Raw genomic sequence first — 16818 nt, 5'->3', positions numbered from 1 at the left:
GTCTGAACAAGCAGCTTACATGAACATCCTGGCCACCAAAACACTAGGTAAGAAAATAAGCAATACTCAAAAGCTTAAAAGGAGTTGTTAGCTCTCAAACAACCTGTGCAAGTCACTGAGATCTCTGAATGAAGTATGCAACTAAAACGCCTTTTAAATACCAAAGAGGCAAGATAACGTTTGTATTCAACAGCTAATAAACTCAGGAGACCGAGTTCGGTCAATCCTTTTATGGATTTTGTCATATCTCAGCGACTGTTTCTTTAAAAACAGTTTTACAATTAAGGCCATGGAGTGGATTGTCATCATTGGTACAAAGGTTGCATCTTGCACGAGGAAATCCAAACACAGAAGGCTGTAAATGATTGCAAAAGGAAAGCCTTTTTCTCTTAATTGGTGCTGACCATATAAGGCATCATCCAAGGCTGGTCCAAACCCTTTATGGACATCTACAAGACTGCGCAAAAATCCTGCATCATTCTTCTTTGCATATTGTTTTCAATTGACCAGAATTTCTTGCAATGCCTAAAAATGGTCTTGATTCTTTACTTTGCCGACAGCTTTATTCGGCAAGTTTGTGCACAAATTTCAGTTCCACTTTGCCCTCAATTGCGACATTTTAAACATGAATATATTAAAATGTTATTTGCAAGTATTTTTTTCATACCTGTGGTGTTCTTACCAAAGATAAAGTCAAGATTCAGTTAGTGCAAACTAACAAATACAGTTTTTAATTTTTAAAAAATTAACAAAAACAATTGACTAAAAATTAGTCAAGTACTGGACTGAATACGAGTGAAAAAGTAGCCAATATTTAAAGAAAATCTTTGAAAGGCTCTTCAAAAACCTGACAAAGTGCTGATCAAGTGCTGACCACTGGATGCTTAGATACAAAATTTGAAAGAAACTAAATCCTAAAATGTTTGCATCCTTCAAAAGTCCTTATAAGTTGACATGAGGCAGAACCTCTCTGGGGCAAGCTTTGTCTTTTAGTTGACCCAAGACTCTGCACCTCTGATGGCACAGATCACCTAAGCCCATATGTCTGGTTGTGTTGAAAGAGGCTTTAATTGGTTCATGTGAGCCCTGAAATCAGACCCTTAATCCTCACAGCATTAACGTCGCACAGTGCAGAAGTTTGAGGTTGGATTACATCTTCATCCTGCCAACAGTTGTGACACTAAATGCCACAGAGCTCACAGAACCATTGCACGGAAATTAGTCCACAAAAATACAGTGGGGCTAAGGAGGTCTTGACCTTAAGCGACCAGTTTGATCAGCAGTACAAAAGATTAGCTGCTTGTAACATTTAACCACTTCAAATGACCTAAGTAAATGCTTTAAGAGTTTCAAGACTGTGTAGAGTCTATACTTCCATGTTGGTTCAGATTCAATTTCAAACCAATTTGAGGAGCAGATTTGGACCTTCATGTGCCCTAAAGAGTATTAGACTCCGTGTCTCTTGTTTACTTCGCTATGTTTGTCACAAGAATCAGGATTTCCAGAGGAAAACCAAAACAGACCAAACATAAACATCTGAAGGCGGATGAGAATTTAACTTCGACGTAAATGAATTCTAAAAATCTATAAATTTGTAGGATGAATAAACTTTGACAGCAGCTAAAGGTTAGCTGAAAGGCTACAAATTTATTGTTCAAAATGTTTTGTTCCAATTTTGAGGCTGCGTTACTTCGTCCTCAATAAGTTAGAGGTATATGGATTAAACAAGACAAATCTGCTTTGATTAGAGTTCAGTGAAAGATTCGTCCCTTTCAGAGGACGGTTCCAGATAAACCCAACAACAACCATACCACTAGTTTTCCTGGACGATTATTAAATTACTTTATTTAATTTGGCCAGCATTTGTTTTTCAACCTGGATCTGAATGGGTATAAAACCTCTTTTGTGCTAATAGGCTGTTTATTTAATCTCTTTGTCACAATTAACCTAAAATATTTAAAGCTTGTTCCTTGAACTAACGTATCCATTTCAGTGTCACTAAGCACCTTCCAAAGTTGGTCAATCCAATGCAAAATACTCAGCTTTAGCTTTACAATATCTTTAATGGTATCGTCATAAAATAATTAAATTGAGTCTCGCATTAAAAGTTAAAGGTGTTAATCCACAGATTCCATGCAGAAATCTCCATTCGGCTGTTGGATCTAAACCTTTACAAAATCCTCTGACACCCTGAAACTCAACTTGGCCTTTCTCGTTTGACAGCAGCCCATCTGGTCAGCCAGTGACGGTGAAGTTTGGCTCCCTGGTGTATTTTTGTCTTGCTGCTGACACCCCTGAGCTCATATATGCAGCGACACCCCCTTATAAGTCAAAAGCTTATTCCAGGAAGTGACAGCTTGTGCAACTAGTCATTTTCCCCCCTCTCTGGCCCAGAGGCATCAAGCCACCGATAAGAAGTAAACACCAGCATGAAACAGTTCGAGATTAAAATCGAGAGGGTCGGCAGCAGAGAGCCGATGAAAGTAGAGAAGCATTCCATGAATGAGTGGAGAAAGATTTGGTGCCAATTGGATTTCAAATGTCAAGGCAACTGGAAAAAAAAGGAGCAACACTAAGACAACATGCACATTGAGACTAATCAGAACTGATTAGGATGTACTGGGCTTATGCCCGTCTCCTGTAGTCAATGAGCAAGAGGCGGAGCCCACCCTGGACAGGTCAGCAGTCCATTACTTTCGGGCGGCTCAGAAGACTAATTAAACCTAACCGTCATGTTTTTGGACTGTAGGAGGAAGGAGTACCTGGACAAAAACCATTCACACACAGGGAGAACATGCAAGCTCTATGGAGAAAGACCGCAGGCCAGAATTCAAACCCGGGACCTTATTGGTGGATGGCAGCAGTGCTACCATCTGTTTAACCATGCAGCCCATCAAAATTACATTTATTGTAAAATAAATCATTTACAAAAACTTCTAAAATTAAATGAAAAGAAGAAAAATATAACTTTTCAAACATTTTAACAAAATCACTGATCCAAGCCAATCCAGGGTAAAATGGGAGATACTAGTCTCTGTCTGATTAATTAGTGCATCCTTATTATTGTTTTTTTTTGTGCGAGTCTTGAACAAGTGAAGTAAGATGTGCAAATTATTCTGATGACCTGGTTACTCAGGGATTTTCCATTCCAAATTGTTTTTAATTCTTGATGGTCAAAGAGACTGCTGCTTCCGGTCTGTGTCGGGTGAATGGCTCTGTACGCCGCGGTCAGATCATATGGCTCAGACATCCTCAGCTGTCCCAGAAAACCTGTCCGCAGCACTACTGACACACTTCAGTTTACAACCTCCACAGCAAAGCGCCAAGTTTCTCATGCAGAGGAGGCCGAACGCTTTCTGAAAACTGTCTGGAGATGATGAGCTAGGACACGTCATGATCAACAAGTCAGACAAAAACTTGCTAGCAATAAATAGAAGGGTTTTTTTTCTGCATGAAAACTTCAACCGAGATAAGAAGTAAATATTATGTAGACTGCAGCTGATTCCAACACCAATCATTTTTGGCTTAAAAGAATGTCTTTAATATCCGATCTGATAAATTAAGAATTTTTTTAAAAATTGTTCAGGGTGCTGCAATTTTCCAAGTCAAATTTCAAATTTGGTTCAGAAGCTCCAGTGATGTGAATGCCATCTTAAAAATAATAAAAGCTCAACTTTTCCTGAGTGAAATTTGAAAGTTCTTAGTCTTCAATATTTATTTTTGTGCTAAAACTCAAACTTTATTTTGCCTTTACGCCAAAATACGTCAAATATTTTTGTCAGTTTTCTGTTTTAGGAAAGAAAAGCAACCCAAATTGTCTAAGGGTCACAAACATGACCAACTGTGGCATTAAGCTTCAATTTAACAATAAACAATTTGAGATCAAGTAGCGGTTTGTAATTTAAAGTGGGTGTTGTCTTTTCTCCCTCAATGTCAAAGTCATGAGGAAAGGCCATCCCACAAAGAGCCCTCAAAATATTTCTGCAAAATGATCCACTTTGATATACTTGTTAGGTAAATTGTATTATTATCAATTATTTGTTATATCTTTATTATGTTCTTAGTTTATGTATTCTTACTTATTTAGTTTAGTCATATCTTTTAAGAAATGTTTCTGTATTGTTAATCACTCTGCTTCCTTCCTCAGAGGAGGCCTCTCTGAAGAAGAGCAGTGACAGCAGCTCTTCACAGAACGGCCTGCTTTAACCTCTTAGATAGTTATAAAACCATCGCCGTGAAGATGTACAACTTGTCCTGCTTGATCCTGGGTCAGGAACTGGATAAGCTAGTGCGAGATAGATTGTGTTGTTAGTTAGCGATAATCTTGGCGCTGTGACTGTGTGATGAAGTGTCTTTTCCCCTCCCCTTAGAGTTACAGCGCTCTCTGTGATTAGGGATCCTAAAGAGAGGGGCAGGCAAATGTGCTTCAGAGCAGCAGGAGATTTGTAACTGAAAGCACATCTCTGTCTGTTCTCCTCGCGAGTAACCAGAATCTAACTTTCTCTTGTCTTTCCTGTATTATGTGCTGTGTTTAATAGGTGTCAACTCTGACATATACTTTTCCTCTTTTGCTACAGTGATATATTGTAAACAAGAAGCCGTGCTGGGCCAGTGGACACTGCATATCAGCTGATGTTCAAATAGAGGAAAATCTAAAAATGTCTTAAAGCTAGAACCTATTAATATATTTAGGTGTTGCTTCTGAAAAGAAAATAATTTCTGATGATGGAGGACACACAAACTCCAACAAATTCTCTGGATTTTTACAATCAGCTTCTAGCTGAAACATCTTGCATGTATGCAAGGTCAGTTCTGACCTAAATAAAGTGGATTTGCAGGGCTTACCAACAACTAATGTTATTTCTGTTGAATGTTGTTGCAATCATACAGCAAAACTCAGAGGTTTTTTTAAGTTTGTTGCAAGATTGACTGCTACCATAAATCTTTCCTGCCCACAGCCTCATGATCCACAACAACTCTTTGAAGATACTTGGATAATATGCGTTATGATAACACTTAGTTTCTTTTTGGGATAAAATTTTCTGTGTTAAATTGAATTGAAGTTTGTGTCACATGTGCAGACACAAGCCACTGTTAAACTTTGCAACACAGCAAACAAGCGTAATTTTAAAATGAAATTTTGCGTCCCGACTTCCTGAAAAACAGGAAAAAGTTATCTGCTAGAACTGAAGTTCTCTGATTGCAGCACTGATCAGTTCCTGCTTGGTAGTAAACAAGGCTATAGTAATTACATCTAATGGTATCAAATCAACAGCAAACCAGTAGTTAGTCTTTTACTGTTAGAAACGCCATTTAATAAGGATTTAACCAATCCGACCTATGACCTGTAAGCCGTTTGCGCTGACCAAGCTGCTTCTGACCGACACATTCATTCAGCAACTATAATCTCCTTGTGACAGCTGCTGCTCATTTACATCTCATCAATAGTCTTATCAATTACAGACATAATTTTTAGAGCATAAACCTTATCTCGACGATAGACTGACAGAAGCAGCAAATGGGGAACAGCTAGGGCTGTGTAATAATATCGATTTTGCAATATATATCGATATTTTCTTTCCTAGAAAAAAATCGATATTCTTCCGCAAGTATCGTACCATCCAACTGTCACCTTGCTCACTCACTGCTTGCTTTCCCGGGAGAGTCATCAGGCTTAGAGTGATTCCTTCAGATGTTAAGTGTCAAGGTTAAAAAGGTATCAAACTATTCAGAGAAGGGTACTTGGTGCACTTTATTTACTTTGCAAATGCATGCAAGCTACAGTTTGTACTGTGTCAATTAAAAGAAACATGTTTTCTCACCACTTCTTTGATTCATTTTGTCCAGCTATCAACTTTAAGTCTGTGTCCATGTCCAACCAGAGCCAAGTATTGTGTAGTTTGTGCTTTTAATCAGTTTTCAGTTAAATTAATTCAATCCAAGTCTATAATAGTCACAAAATGTCACCACAATCACTCTGTCCCTCTAAAATCTTTCAGAAAATCGCAAAAGTGTATTGAATTGTATCGTTTGCTGAATATCGCAATATATAACAATTGTCAGGAATCGGACAAAAAACTGTGGAATAAAATAAAAAAACAAGCATGTCTGAGAGAGACCATTTCTTGAAACAGTACTCACATTCCACGTTCACATATAAAGTCAAAACATATTGTGGTTTAGATGTATTCAAATTTTTCTGCTTTTTGTTTGTTTCTTTGTTTTTGCTTGTTTGGTTTTTATCAACGTTTTATAAAACTGAAAAATGAAATGAAGAAATGTGTTAAATTTGGGAAGAATAGGTTTCGTGTTTTTAGACTAAGTTCCAATCACATCATCCTGGCCGACTATGATTGGAGCAGCTTTCTATAGCCTCCTCACTCAATTCCCTGAGCAAACAGTTGCGTATAAATACAAACAAATTAATAACATTCATGTGAATAAAGGTCATAGTCAGCGTGGCATTAACTGCCAAGCAGGAAGGCAGTCTGTGAGTTAGGAGGCATTTCAAAGAAGCATTCCTGATAAGCGTTCAGTCGTGCACTGACGCTCAGTCAAAGTGCGGCTTTTAGTCTTCTTCCATTGAAACAAAGCAGCACCAACCCGCAGTTCTACGCCAAACTCGGCTGAAAACCAAAACACTAACCTCCAGGAGCGATGAAACACAGCCTCCCCACCAGCAGCAGCAAGGGTTTCTTTTAGGCGACCTGCTCTTCTGACAGCCGCACAACTCCTGCACACACACCGAGAGACCAACTCTGACTTCAACTCTTCTGTCAAGACCAGAAAATCAACTTCCGCTTACTGGTTTCCACAATAAAAGTCCCTCAGGAACTACATTAATACATCCAATTCCAATGAAAAGCTTTTAATAAGTAATTAAATAACATCATAGAGCACAAAATACTGAAATGCTAAATAAAACCGCTTTTCTATACGAGGGGGATTGTTTGTAACCATTAAAATGATATATTATTTTCAAAAAAATGAAGTTATTGGAACTCCATATAAATTGTAAAAAGCCATAAAACAAATCAGTGTTTTGTTCCAGGAGCATTAACTCACAATACAAACCTTCAGATAAATCCAACCTTTAATTTTAATTAAATCTCTCTATCATCTACTTGGGTCTTTGGAGGAGATACAGATCCACAGCATCACAGACCCTTAACTGTACTTAACAGCATGAGGTATTGTCTATTTATTCTTGCTTTGTTGAATTCCAAACCTGACAGCTGTAATTTTGTGCCTAAAATTTAAATTTTAGTCTTATCTGACTGTTTACTAAACTCCACATGTGTGCATGTGATGGTAATAGCTTTTATTAAGTGACTGATTGTTGTTAGAGGAAATTGATGCCACTCTCTAATGGTGAGCTTTGGATATTTTTCCGCTCTTACTACTCATTGTGTGTGTGTGTCTGTGTGTGTAGACAAGATAGTGGCAATGGCATGCCATTTATATCCCCTGATGAACAGACGGTGATTGATTGTGGTTCTGCTGTACCTTCTAATGAATTTGAAAAAGTGACGTATAATTTAAAAAACAATACTCCAGTTGCATTTATTTGATATGAATTGTTAGAAGCAGCCTACCAATGCTCATTCTAAAGTTAAATCTATTGCAATAAGATCATTTATAAAACGTTATAAATAAATGACAAGATGATGTTGATGGACTAGATTTTGTTTTTGTTTAAAGTGAAATAAGTGTTTTGTCTTCAATGTGATGCTCTGATTATTCACTGAAAGGTTAAAGCGATTTATAGCTGCACTGCTTAAACAATGTTTGAGAGTTTTATGTTGAAATGCAACAAACCACCTGTTCGGAACTGGTTTTGTGTTTATTTCTATGCAACTTTACACAACCAGTGAGAACTTGAAAAGGGTGTCTGACTACTACTCCATCCGATCAACAGATATTTAAATAGAGCCACAAAGTTCACAAGAAGAGTTTGCTCTGCTTTCTTCATCACAGATTAAAAAGACACACAAAGTGGCTCCTTTAGTATTTGCAACAGTTAAATTAATAAAAAATATATATTTTTAGTTTTTTTAACATATCAAAAATGTTAATTAAATATTAAAAGGAAATATAATGGTGTATATGCACCAAGTCTAAATTATTTAAATTTCAAATTGAACACTTAGTTCTAATTTGATTTTGCTGAATTTATTGGTCGTACGCTGCCCCCTAGTGGTGATGTAACGTTGCTACAACTTCTTGAAAGACATTTCCTCATTGGGTCTCGGATTTAACCATGTCCTACTATGTCCTTGAGGTTCATTGAAGTAATCCGAATTACATCATTCTATTTTAATCATATTCTTCATCTTTTCAAATGAAGAATATGCTGAGTATCATGTTTGATATGTGTCAAGGAGGGCTCAAATTGTAACAATGCAACAGCAGACACATGGTGCAGATCTTATAATGGAAATTGGAGAAATAAGAAAAAGAAGCATAGGACACAGGTTGGAGTAGACTCCAACAGCGGCAGACAGAAACCAAGGAGCGTAAACAGTGTAGAGATGTGGTTGTGCTACCAGATGAGGACAATCAACTGAATGCAAAACAGCTGGCGGAGAACCTAAAAAGGAAATTGAGAGAAGGTGGAGATAGGAAACAAAGAGAAAGGAAACAAAGAGTCCAACTAATCAAAAGTTAAGGTCTAATAGACTAAATCAGCTGGTCATGAACCTCAGTCCTTGAAGGCTGGTGTCCCTGCTTCAACACCCCAGAATCAATTAGCAGGACTCTGGAGAACTTGACTGCATACTGAGGCAATTTTCAGCCATATGATTTGGGTGTGTTGGACAAAGTACACATGAAAAAGTTTCAGGACATCAACCAGTGGACTACACGGAAATACACAGAACAGAGCAAAGAATGGAGCTATGAAACTCGGTACAAAGAAAAGAAACATGTGGAGAGGCACTAATGGAGGGAGATAATTAGCACAAAGGGAGCTAAGATACTCAAAAGAATTACAAACCAAGGATGAAGACTAACACTCATCTAGGAAAACTAAACGCAAATGCACAAATAAAAGAACAAGAATAAACAAACGAAACACAAAGACAAAGTTTCACAGCTACCAAAAATGAGCTCAGAATTGAACTGAATGAGGAAAGACCTACAGAACATAAAAACCCCACAAGGTAATGATCAAAAACAGTGTTATTAACTTCAGTTTATTATAGATTGTTATGTTGTCTTTTTAAATCCCACAAAGTAACTAGTAGGTGGATTTTGGCATTTCACCCTTTCCAAGTGCAATCTGATGCTTTTCCACCCCATTAAACCCTCCCACCTGTCCACCACTCTTCCTCCTCCTCCTCCTCATCCTCCTCCTCCTCATACTTTCCAAATAAAACGGAGCCAGCTGTGCGTCGTCTGCTGCTCAGACGCTGAGCTCAGTCTGTGTAGTGGAAGGAAGCAGAGATGTCCGGTACCATGCTGCTGTTGGGGTTCTGGGGTCTGTGTTTACTGTGGACGGCCGGCGCCATGGAGCGGGGTCCGGTTAGTCTAAACGAGATGTTCAGGGAGGTGGAGGAGCTGATGGAGGACACTCAGCATATGCTGGACGAGGCGGTGCACAAGGTCTGCGTCACGTTTTATCTATTCATATCGGAGAAAAAATGTTATCATTGAAATCCGTTCTAGTCCTTTTTATTATTATTATTATTTTAAAATGTAAAAAGTTAAGTGACAAAAGGGTAAAAATCTATGTGGGTGGTATTTAGTTTGTCAAGTTTCTGCTAAGGTTGAGAATGCTTTTGGCAGATTACACAGAGTTTCCACGGCTGGATGTTTGGGGAAAGTCTGTCTGACCCAGCCTGTTGAAGTCTGTTTTAGCCTCAAAATAGACACTGACAAATTGGATGAAGAATCGTCTCTGAAGTTGAGACCCACGTAGTTTTGTTCTTTAAAGTCTTCTTAAAATTATTTTTAGGTCCTTCCTTTTGATTTTTTTTTGTTTGTTTTTTTTTTTTTTTTTTGTCTTAAATTTCATTTGTCCATTAAACCCACTGAGTTGAGTCATCTTCTGGTCCGGACAATGGCATAATATCATTGCACTGTCTCCAACAGATAACTAATGAAAGTGCAAAATTCTCCTCATCCCCTATGGATCTGCCTCCCAGCTATCACAATGAAACCAGGAAGATGGTAAAGGGCAACAACGGGGAGACTCGGATCCTGGATCGAACTGACAAGGTGGGTTCTTTTCAGACAAACCCATTTGAAAGCTTGAGTCTGTAAAACACCAAATCGGAAGCAAAAGCTGTTTTGTTGTTCAACTTTAGCAAAGCTGCACAAAGTCTCTCGTATATTGCTCTTTATTTGCAGGAAACTGACAACAGAACAGGAGAGATGTATACTTCACATGTGCATGTGGAAGTCTCTGGCCAGTGGAACAGCGTGGCTCATGTGAGTTTTTCTTTTTTGTTGTCTTTTGTTTTGGTTTTAGTGTTTGTTTTGTGAGTATTTAATGAAGATAATTACGATAAAACCTCTCGCAGATGAGACTGATGGTCAGTAATGACAAAAAAATAAGATGTGTGAAAGAACAGCAGATGGCCAGTTAAGAGGACTGCAGTAATGGGTGGAAACTTGGAGGTAGAAATTCAGCTAATGTGAACGGCTTCTGCTGTGCTGATAAGAACCGGGGGAAGCGGATGGGCAAAAAACAGAACAGACCTCTGATTTATAAAACATGTTATAAGAAAAGCAGTAGTCAGAAGTTGGAAATAAAAAGTACGGCACTAATGCACTATTATCTGAAAGTTTTTTTTGTTTCCGTTTTATTCTAAAAATTTACTTTTTCCTAATGTTGGCATGAAATTTCTGTTTTTAAAAGATGGTTTATACACAGGCATTCTAAAATAAACATGCTGTTTAAATGTATCCCATTTCAGACCATTCACTTGTAGCACCAATGTGTAGTACAGAAACGAACAACTGAAATGGATGAAAGTTTTTAAGAAACTATTGGTATGGCTAACTAACATCTAAAACAGTTTCTAAAATCCTACCACTTTTCTTTCTCCTAAAAGATAGATCACTCACCGACACTGTAGCAGTATAATCTGTCTTTATTTTTTCCATGCTGTGTAAAATGAGGTCATCCAGGAAATAAACTCGCTGTATATATTTTTTTAAAGTTTTTCACCAGTAGGCGGCTGGCTTGTTGAAACTGAGATCATTACTGCAGTTTGCTGCATTACAAAGGTGGTTTTGATCTCCTGCTTTCCTGGCAGCCATACAGATGGTGGTTATGTTAATAGTCCCTGCTGCTCAATGCCAGGAAAGCTTGGAAGAGAAGGGGTGGGGGGATAGCCAGCAGAAGCATAATGGAGTAAGCTCAGTTTTCCTAAAGTTGGTTAAATTTGTTCTAAATCACTGTGCAGTTATTGTAAAGTAGAAACTTGTAAATCAACAAGACTATTGGTGAATGTGTTTTGTCAAAGGGGGGTTGGGATTAACATCTGGCTGTTTAAGAGTTTAATCTGGTTGTAAAAATCTGTTAGTTTATGAAAGACGGACATAAAATGACCTGAGGGGCGGGGGAATAAAAAATACCAAAACATTTTTTAAATGTTGGTACCAGTCAAAGTTCATGGTGCTCATTGTAAAGATGATGCTGCCTTAAAACTGATCTCTTTGCTGGCCCCTGTTCCTTTTTAATACTCTGGAACATACAGCACATCTATTGGACCTAAAAACTGTTATGAGAATAGAGGAAAGTAGATTTTATGCCTAGTTAACATCTGTGATGATTTTGTCCTTATGCTTGTATGGAAAAAGGTCCTTTGTTTTGGTTTACAGGTGTGTTTGTATTTTTTTTTTATTTCTTAGACAATTCAGACATCATGATATTACTACAAGGCTGCTTAAGTATAAGATAAACGAACCCCCTGCTTAATGCGCCCACCCACCACCAGTGGCGCAGCAGTCGGTTGCCAAATATCTTGAGTTGAGACTGCAAGTGCAGGTCACCAGACAGAGACTATTGTAAACATAACAAACTAAGCTTGAGTGGACTCATCTGATTAAAGCACATGTTTCCCCTAAAATTCCCAGTAGAGCTAAGCTAACTACAACATGTACATTGTCTGTTTCATTCTATTGTGGAAGCTTCTTTTTTATTATTATTATTTTAATGATTGTTTCTTTTGCAGTAACTCAAACCAAAATGGGCAATGAATCTGGACAAAAATGCAACTTGTTATATAGCAAATAAATGACTTACAAATATGCTTGAACAGCCAGGTGCATTCAAAAGGACATTTTAACTCTGTCCAGATAGGATTAAGAAAAAATCAACAGTCTAGTTTGTTGGATGAAAATTGAGGTGATTTACAACTTTGCACAATGGCTGTAAACGGTGCTTGTCGCTGTATTCTGTGAAACTACAAATTACATCTTTAAATCCATCTGGACGTCGACAAATGAATAACATGAAAATATTAGCAGTGTCAAATGTTAAAATCAAATGAGGTAACATGAATGAATGAATCCACGGGGTATTTGATTTTGCTTAAATCTGTTTGACTTTCTGTCATTTGAACCTTCAGGAGTGCATAGTGGATGAGGACTGTGGGGACCTAAAATACTGTTTGTATGAGATTGAGAACTCCAGGTGCCTTCCCTGCATAGCAACAGATATGGTGAGAGCTCGGTCATCATTTTGTTCTATATTTGCTTCAGCTCCATGTGCAATCACAAAGCCACTACAACAAGATGCAGCGAGTCATAACGGGTGCTAAAACACTAACAGTGTTTTAACTTAATACAAAGTACAAGAATAATGCCTTGTACCCTTTTCTTGTTTTTTTGTTCTTTACAAAAAAACACCTCAAGGACTGAATGGAGAGCATCTGTGAAAGGCAATTATCAAGTACAGATTTCCATCTGAACATAGGACTAGACTCTGACTGGACCATTCTTTCCCATGATATGCTACCTAAATCATTCCAGTCAAGCGCTGGCACTTTGTCTAGCGGTAAGCTGGTGCTGTCTGGCTGGAAGATGAATATCCATCAGTCTTCTGTAGCCAGGTTTTCTTCTGAACTATTCCTGTATTTATCTCCCTCAACCTTCCTAATCCAAGTTCCTTTGGAAAAGCGTCACTCTGCCACCTCCAGCATTATACTTCCTCCACCATATTTTGGTGCAGCTCATTATATTTCTGAAATGATGTGGGGGAGAATTGTGTGAATGATCTAATAAAAGCTGTAATAATGTCTGCCTTTTTTTTTTTTTTTTTTAAAGTGGTGAAACGGTTTCTGGAAAGTGTGTTTCCCTTACAGCCATGCTCAAAGGATGAGGAGTGCTGCTCAGATCAGATGTGTGTTTGGGGTCAGTGTACATTGAACGCCACCCAGGGGACGGCGGGGACTATCTGTCAGGGTCAGAGCGACTGCAGGCCAGGTCTCTGCTGTGCATTTCAACGAGGTGATATGGAATATATATGTACAAGTCTAATTTTGCATCAGATACCATGTAGAGCAGGGGTCCCCAAACTACGGCCCGCGGGCCGGATCCGGCCCGCCACGTCATTTGGTCCGGCCCCCTGAACAATGCCGGATCCGGCCCGCCTCCTCATACCAGAGAGCATTCAGTGTTTTTTTTCATATATTGTATTTTCTGGTTTATATGTGGATTTTTCTTCAACCACCAGGGGGCTTGAGCAGATGTGAAACTAACTTTCCCTCAATGGAATATATACTAGTCAGTCACCGTTTCACTCACGGTTTTTTCCATTTGCATTCTGGGTAAAAATCTATCTAAAAGCGCGAATGTGTCGTCGCAACCTCCCCCCCTCCCCATCGACCAGAATTTTCTAAGGTTTCTTTCTCCAAAAACTAAGACCGGCCCCCGACCAGAGGAAGGAACAGCTATGTGGCCCTCGCAGGAAAAAGTTTGGGGACCCCTGATGTAGAGTGTACACTTTGAATGCAAAAATCTGTTTGTTTTAAATCTTTTTATATGTTGTTGTTTTTTTTTCATTAAATCTGTATTTATTGCATTATAGCAGTACAATTTGTAATGTTGAGGTTAAAAAACACAGTTTTCCTATACAGTGGTATTTTAGTCAGCACACATTCAAAAGTATATCAAACAAATGTGGATAAACACACAAAATTCAAGTCAGGTGTGCATTATTCAGTCAGTAGTCTACTCAGTGGCAAGTTTTCTACTATTGACTCTATGAATAATTATCAACAGTCTTTATCTTGTGCATAATTAAAAGAACTAAAGTGAGGATTTAAGATGCTCTGTGATACAAGTGAGCGATTAAAATGAATCCAGACTGACTTTCTTCCCCCTCAGAGTTTTTGTTTCCAGTATGCAGTCCCAAACCTGCAAAGGGAGAGTCCTGCCTGAACCACCCCAACCTTCTTATGGACATGCTGGAATGGGACCAGGAGGGCCCCAGAGATCACTGTCCATGTGTGGCCAACCTGCATTGTCAACCCCATGGGTGAGAACAAACGCTGAACCGCAAATTTGTTGGGTGCCGCCAACAACAAAAGTGACAAAGTTTTACTCCGAACTCTTTCTTTTTGCAGTCGTGGATCCGTGTGTGGAGAGTAGGACTGAAGGTGTAGAGGTTTCCAAAGAGTTCAGTTCAGTGTCACCATCTGGACGTCACCTGCATTCTTTGTACTATTTATGCTGAACTGCAAGTCTGTATTGAAAGACAAAAAGTAAATAAATGACTTTAATTTAGTTTTGACAGTTTTATGGTTTTTATTTGCTGGATCCCTTAAAGGGAGGAAATCTTGTCCTGGATGTTTCGATGAATTTCCAACATAAATGTTCAATCAGTTTTTATGCTTTGCCAGGTCAGCAAGCTGCTGCATCTTGGCTTTATCTTCCTGAAAAAAAAACCTTAGTGCTTGACCTGCTTCCAGTTTATTTTTCTTCTTTGGCCTGGCATGTTCTCTAGACTGTTTAACCTGAGCTATCCCCCTTGAATTCTTTTTTTTTTTTTTCTAGCGGGTGTCTCCAAACCATACATCACAGCAGGTCTCACTAATTTGAGCCAATTATTGTAGTTATCTCATGTCTTTTACCTGGTAGGAAATGCCACATGGATAGTTTAAAGATTTTTAGTTTTATGCCTCTGGACAAAATGCAACCTATTTTTTTTTTTTTTTTTTTTTACCAGAATAAATCAAATCACTTAAATCCAACCTCATGTCGATGATGACAAAATCACACAATAGATTCCAGATGGACATGTATTTAAAAAAAGAAAAAACAAGCTAAATTTAAGGTGGTTGGTAAAACTAGGCACACTGTTTTCTGTTTTAGTGAAATTTAAGAAGGGGAAAGAATTGGCCAGCGGTTGCTAATTGAAACACTTAGCTGATCTTGTGCTGCAAAACCTCAAAAGCAGGAGGTCTGGCAGTTTAACTCTGGAGTGTGTGGGAGTATTTTAGCATTACTCACCCCCATCAAGCCCCCCTTTTTCTTTTCTTTTTTTTTTTGTACAACTACTTGTGAGAACCCATTGCACCTCATGGGGCCCAAAAATGCTGCTTTTGCATAGGGGATTAGGTTTAGGACTAAGGTATGACTAAGGCAAAGTTATTGTGAATAAAGATGTGTTGACACAGTAAAAAGACATTAGAAATGACATTGCCGTAAAAGCAGTCATTGCTCCTCAGTCTGGAAAGTGTTATGAGCCATTTCCAACAAGGTGAAGTACCATCATTGAACAGTGGGGGAGGGAAATGTAAGATGGCCACCAATCTGCTCAGGAGTGCATATGCCAGCAAATTCACTCGCATTAAAATGCTCAGATGTTTGTGGGGCAGGGGTTCAGATACCAAGACTCGGTATTCGGGACAGGATAACACCTGAATGTTCCACAAGAATTTACAGGTGAGACAAAGTAAAGGTTGCCCATAATGCACAGCCCCATGTCTGGAGAAATCCAAATGAGACATTTCAGCATGGACATTTTGTACCAACTGTCCAGCATAGCGGTGGAGGGGGGGCGACGGCAATGACTTTGTCTTGTTCGACAGCCACAGATGAACTTCTCTGAACAGGAATGCCTTCTTGGATCAAAAGTTAGGCAGTCTGCAGAACAGCTAAAGACTGCCCCAGAATGATTCAGGTGAAACATAACAATTATACAAATGTATAATTGGACTTATTGCAAAACAAAGAATGTTTACTTTTTTTCTTTATTGATTGTTAGTTTCCCAGTAATTTAACTCCTTGCATCCCCACCAAAAAAACATGGTGGCTTTTGAAAGGAAGAAAAAAAAAGTTATACAGCGATAGACTGTTATATCATTAAGTATTGTTCAATGATTTCTTGCTGAAAGTCCTCGAGATATACTGATGAAATAATCAGTGAAATGAAATCCATAGCAATTTAAAATCTCTGAACACGAGGGGGCACTAAACGGCAGAAAGGGAAAGATGACTGGCTGATAACCGCATGATCATTACGTGGTCAGATGCCGATCTCTGCCTTGCAGTGAGCTCTCATGCAGAAAACAAAAGGCCTTTGTCAGAAGTTTGGATTTGATCTGTTTTAATTCACACTTTCATTGTTTGACTATGTTAAAGTCTAAAGATTTTTCTTTGAATTTGCGCAATGGAGCCTTTCTGTGATTAATAAAATATATTTTGAAAAGTAATTGTGTTCAATGCTGCATGGACAGTTTCTTTTTTTCTTCTTCTTCAATAACAGTGTTATTGGATACAATCTGCATATTTTCCCCAAAGAGGATACAGGCCAGTCAGCATAGCAGTGTACACAACACAATCAAGAATTAAAACAAAGATAAA

The 16818-nt window shown here is 38.4% G+C and overlaps 2 protein-coding genes across 6 annotated transcripts in view; one reads left to right on the top strand and one right to left on the bottom strand.

The window, feature by feature from the left end:
* The window catches only part of mical2b (microtubule associated monooxygenase, calponin and LIM domain containing 2b), a 49206-nt gene extending 42420 nt beyond the window's left edge, over positions 1 to 6786 (bottom strand). For 2 of the 5 annotated variants that reach the window (XM_015037270.1, XM_015037271.1), the window contains exon 1: positions 6647 to 6786. The gene's annotated coding sequence lies outside the window, so the exon portion shown is untranslated. The remainder of the gene's footprint in view (positions 1 to 6646) is intronic. The other 3 variants (XM_015037272.1, XM_015037273.1, XM_015037275.1) reach the window with 2 other exon arrangements.
* A 2586-nt stretch (positions 6787 to 9372) lies between these two features.
* On the top strand, positions 9373 to 14737 carry dkk3b (dickkopf WNT signaling pathway inhibitor 3b). Its single transcript, XM_015037269.1, has 7 exons — positions 9373 to 9603; positions 10093 to 10218; positions 10351 to 10431; positions 12579 to 12671; positions 13314 to 13458; positions 14338 to 14488; positions 14577 to 14737. The coding sequence occupies exons 1-7, from the start codon at positions 9445 to 9447 to the stop codon at positions 14599 to 14601; spliced, it is 780 nt and encodes a 259-aa protein (XP_014892755.1). The 5' UTR covers positions 9373 to 9444; the 3' UTR covers positions 14602 to 14737.
* Positions 14738 to 16818: the final 2081 nt, after the last annotated feature.

Source organism: Poecilia latipinna, unplaced genomic scaffold, assembly GCF_001443285.1.
Source record: "Poecilia latipinna isolate Pla-1442-1.1 unplaced genomic scaffold, P_latipinna-1.0 Scaffold399, whole genome shotgun sequence".
Lineage (NCBI taxonomy): Eukaryota > Metazoa > Chordata > Actinopteri > Cyprinodontiformes > Poeciliidae > Poecilia > Poecilia latipinna.
Note: the sequence above shows the minus strand (reverse complement) of the source record. Positions and strands in the feature narration are given on the sequence as shown.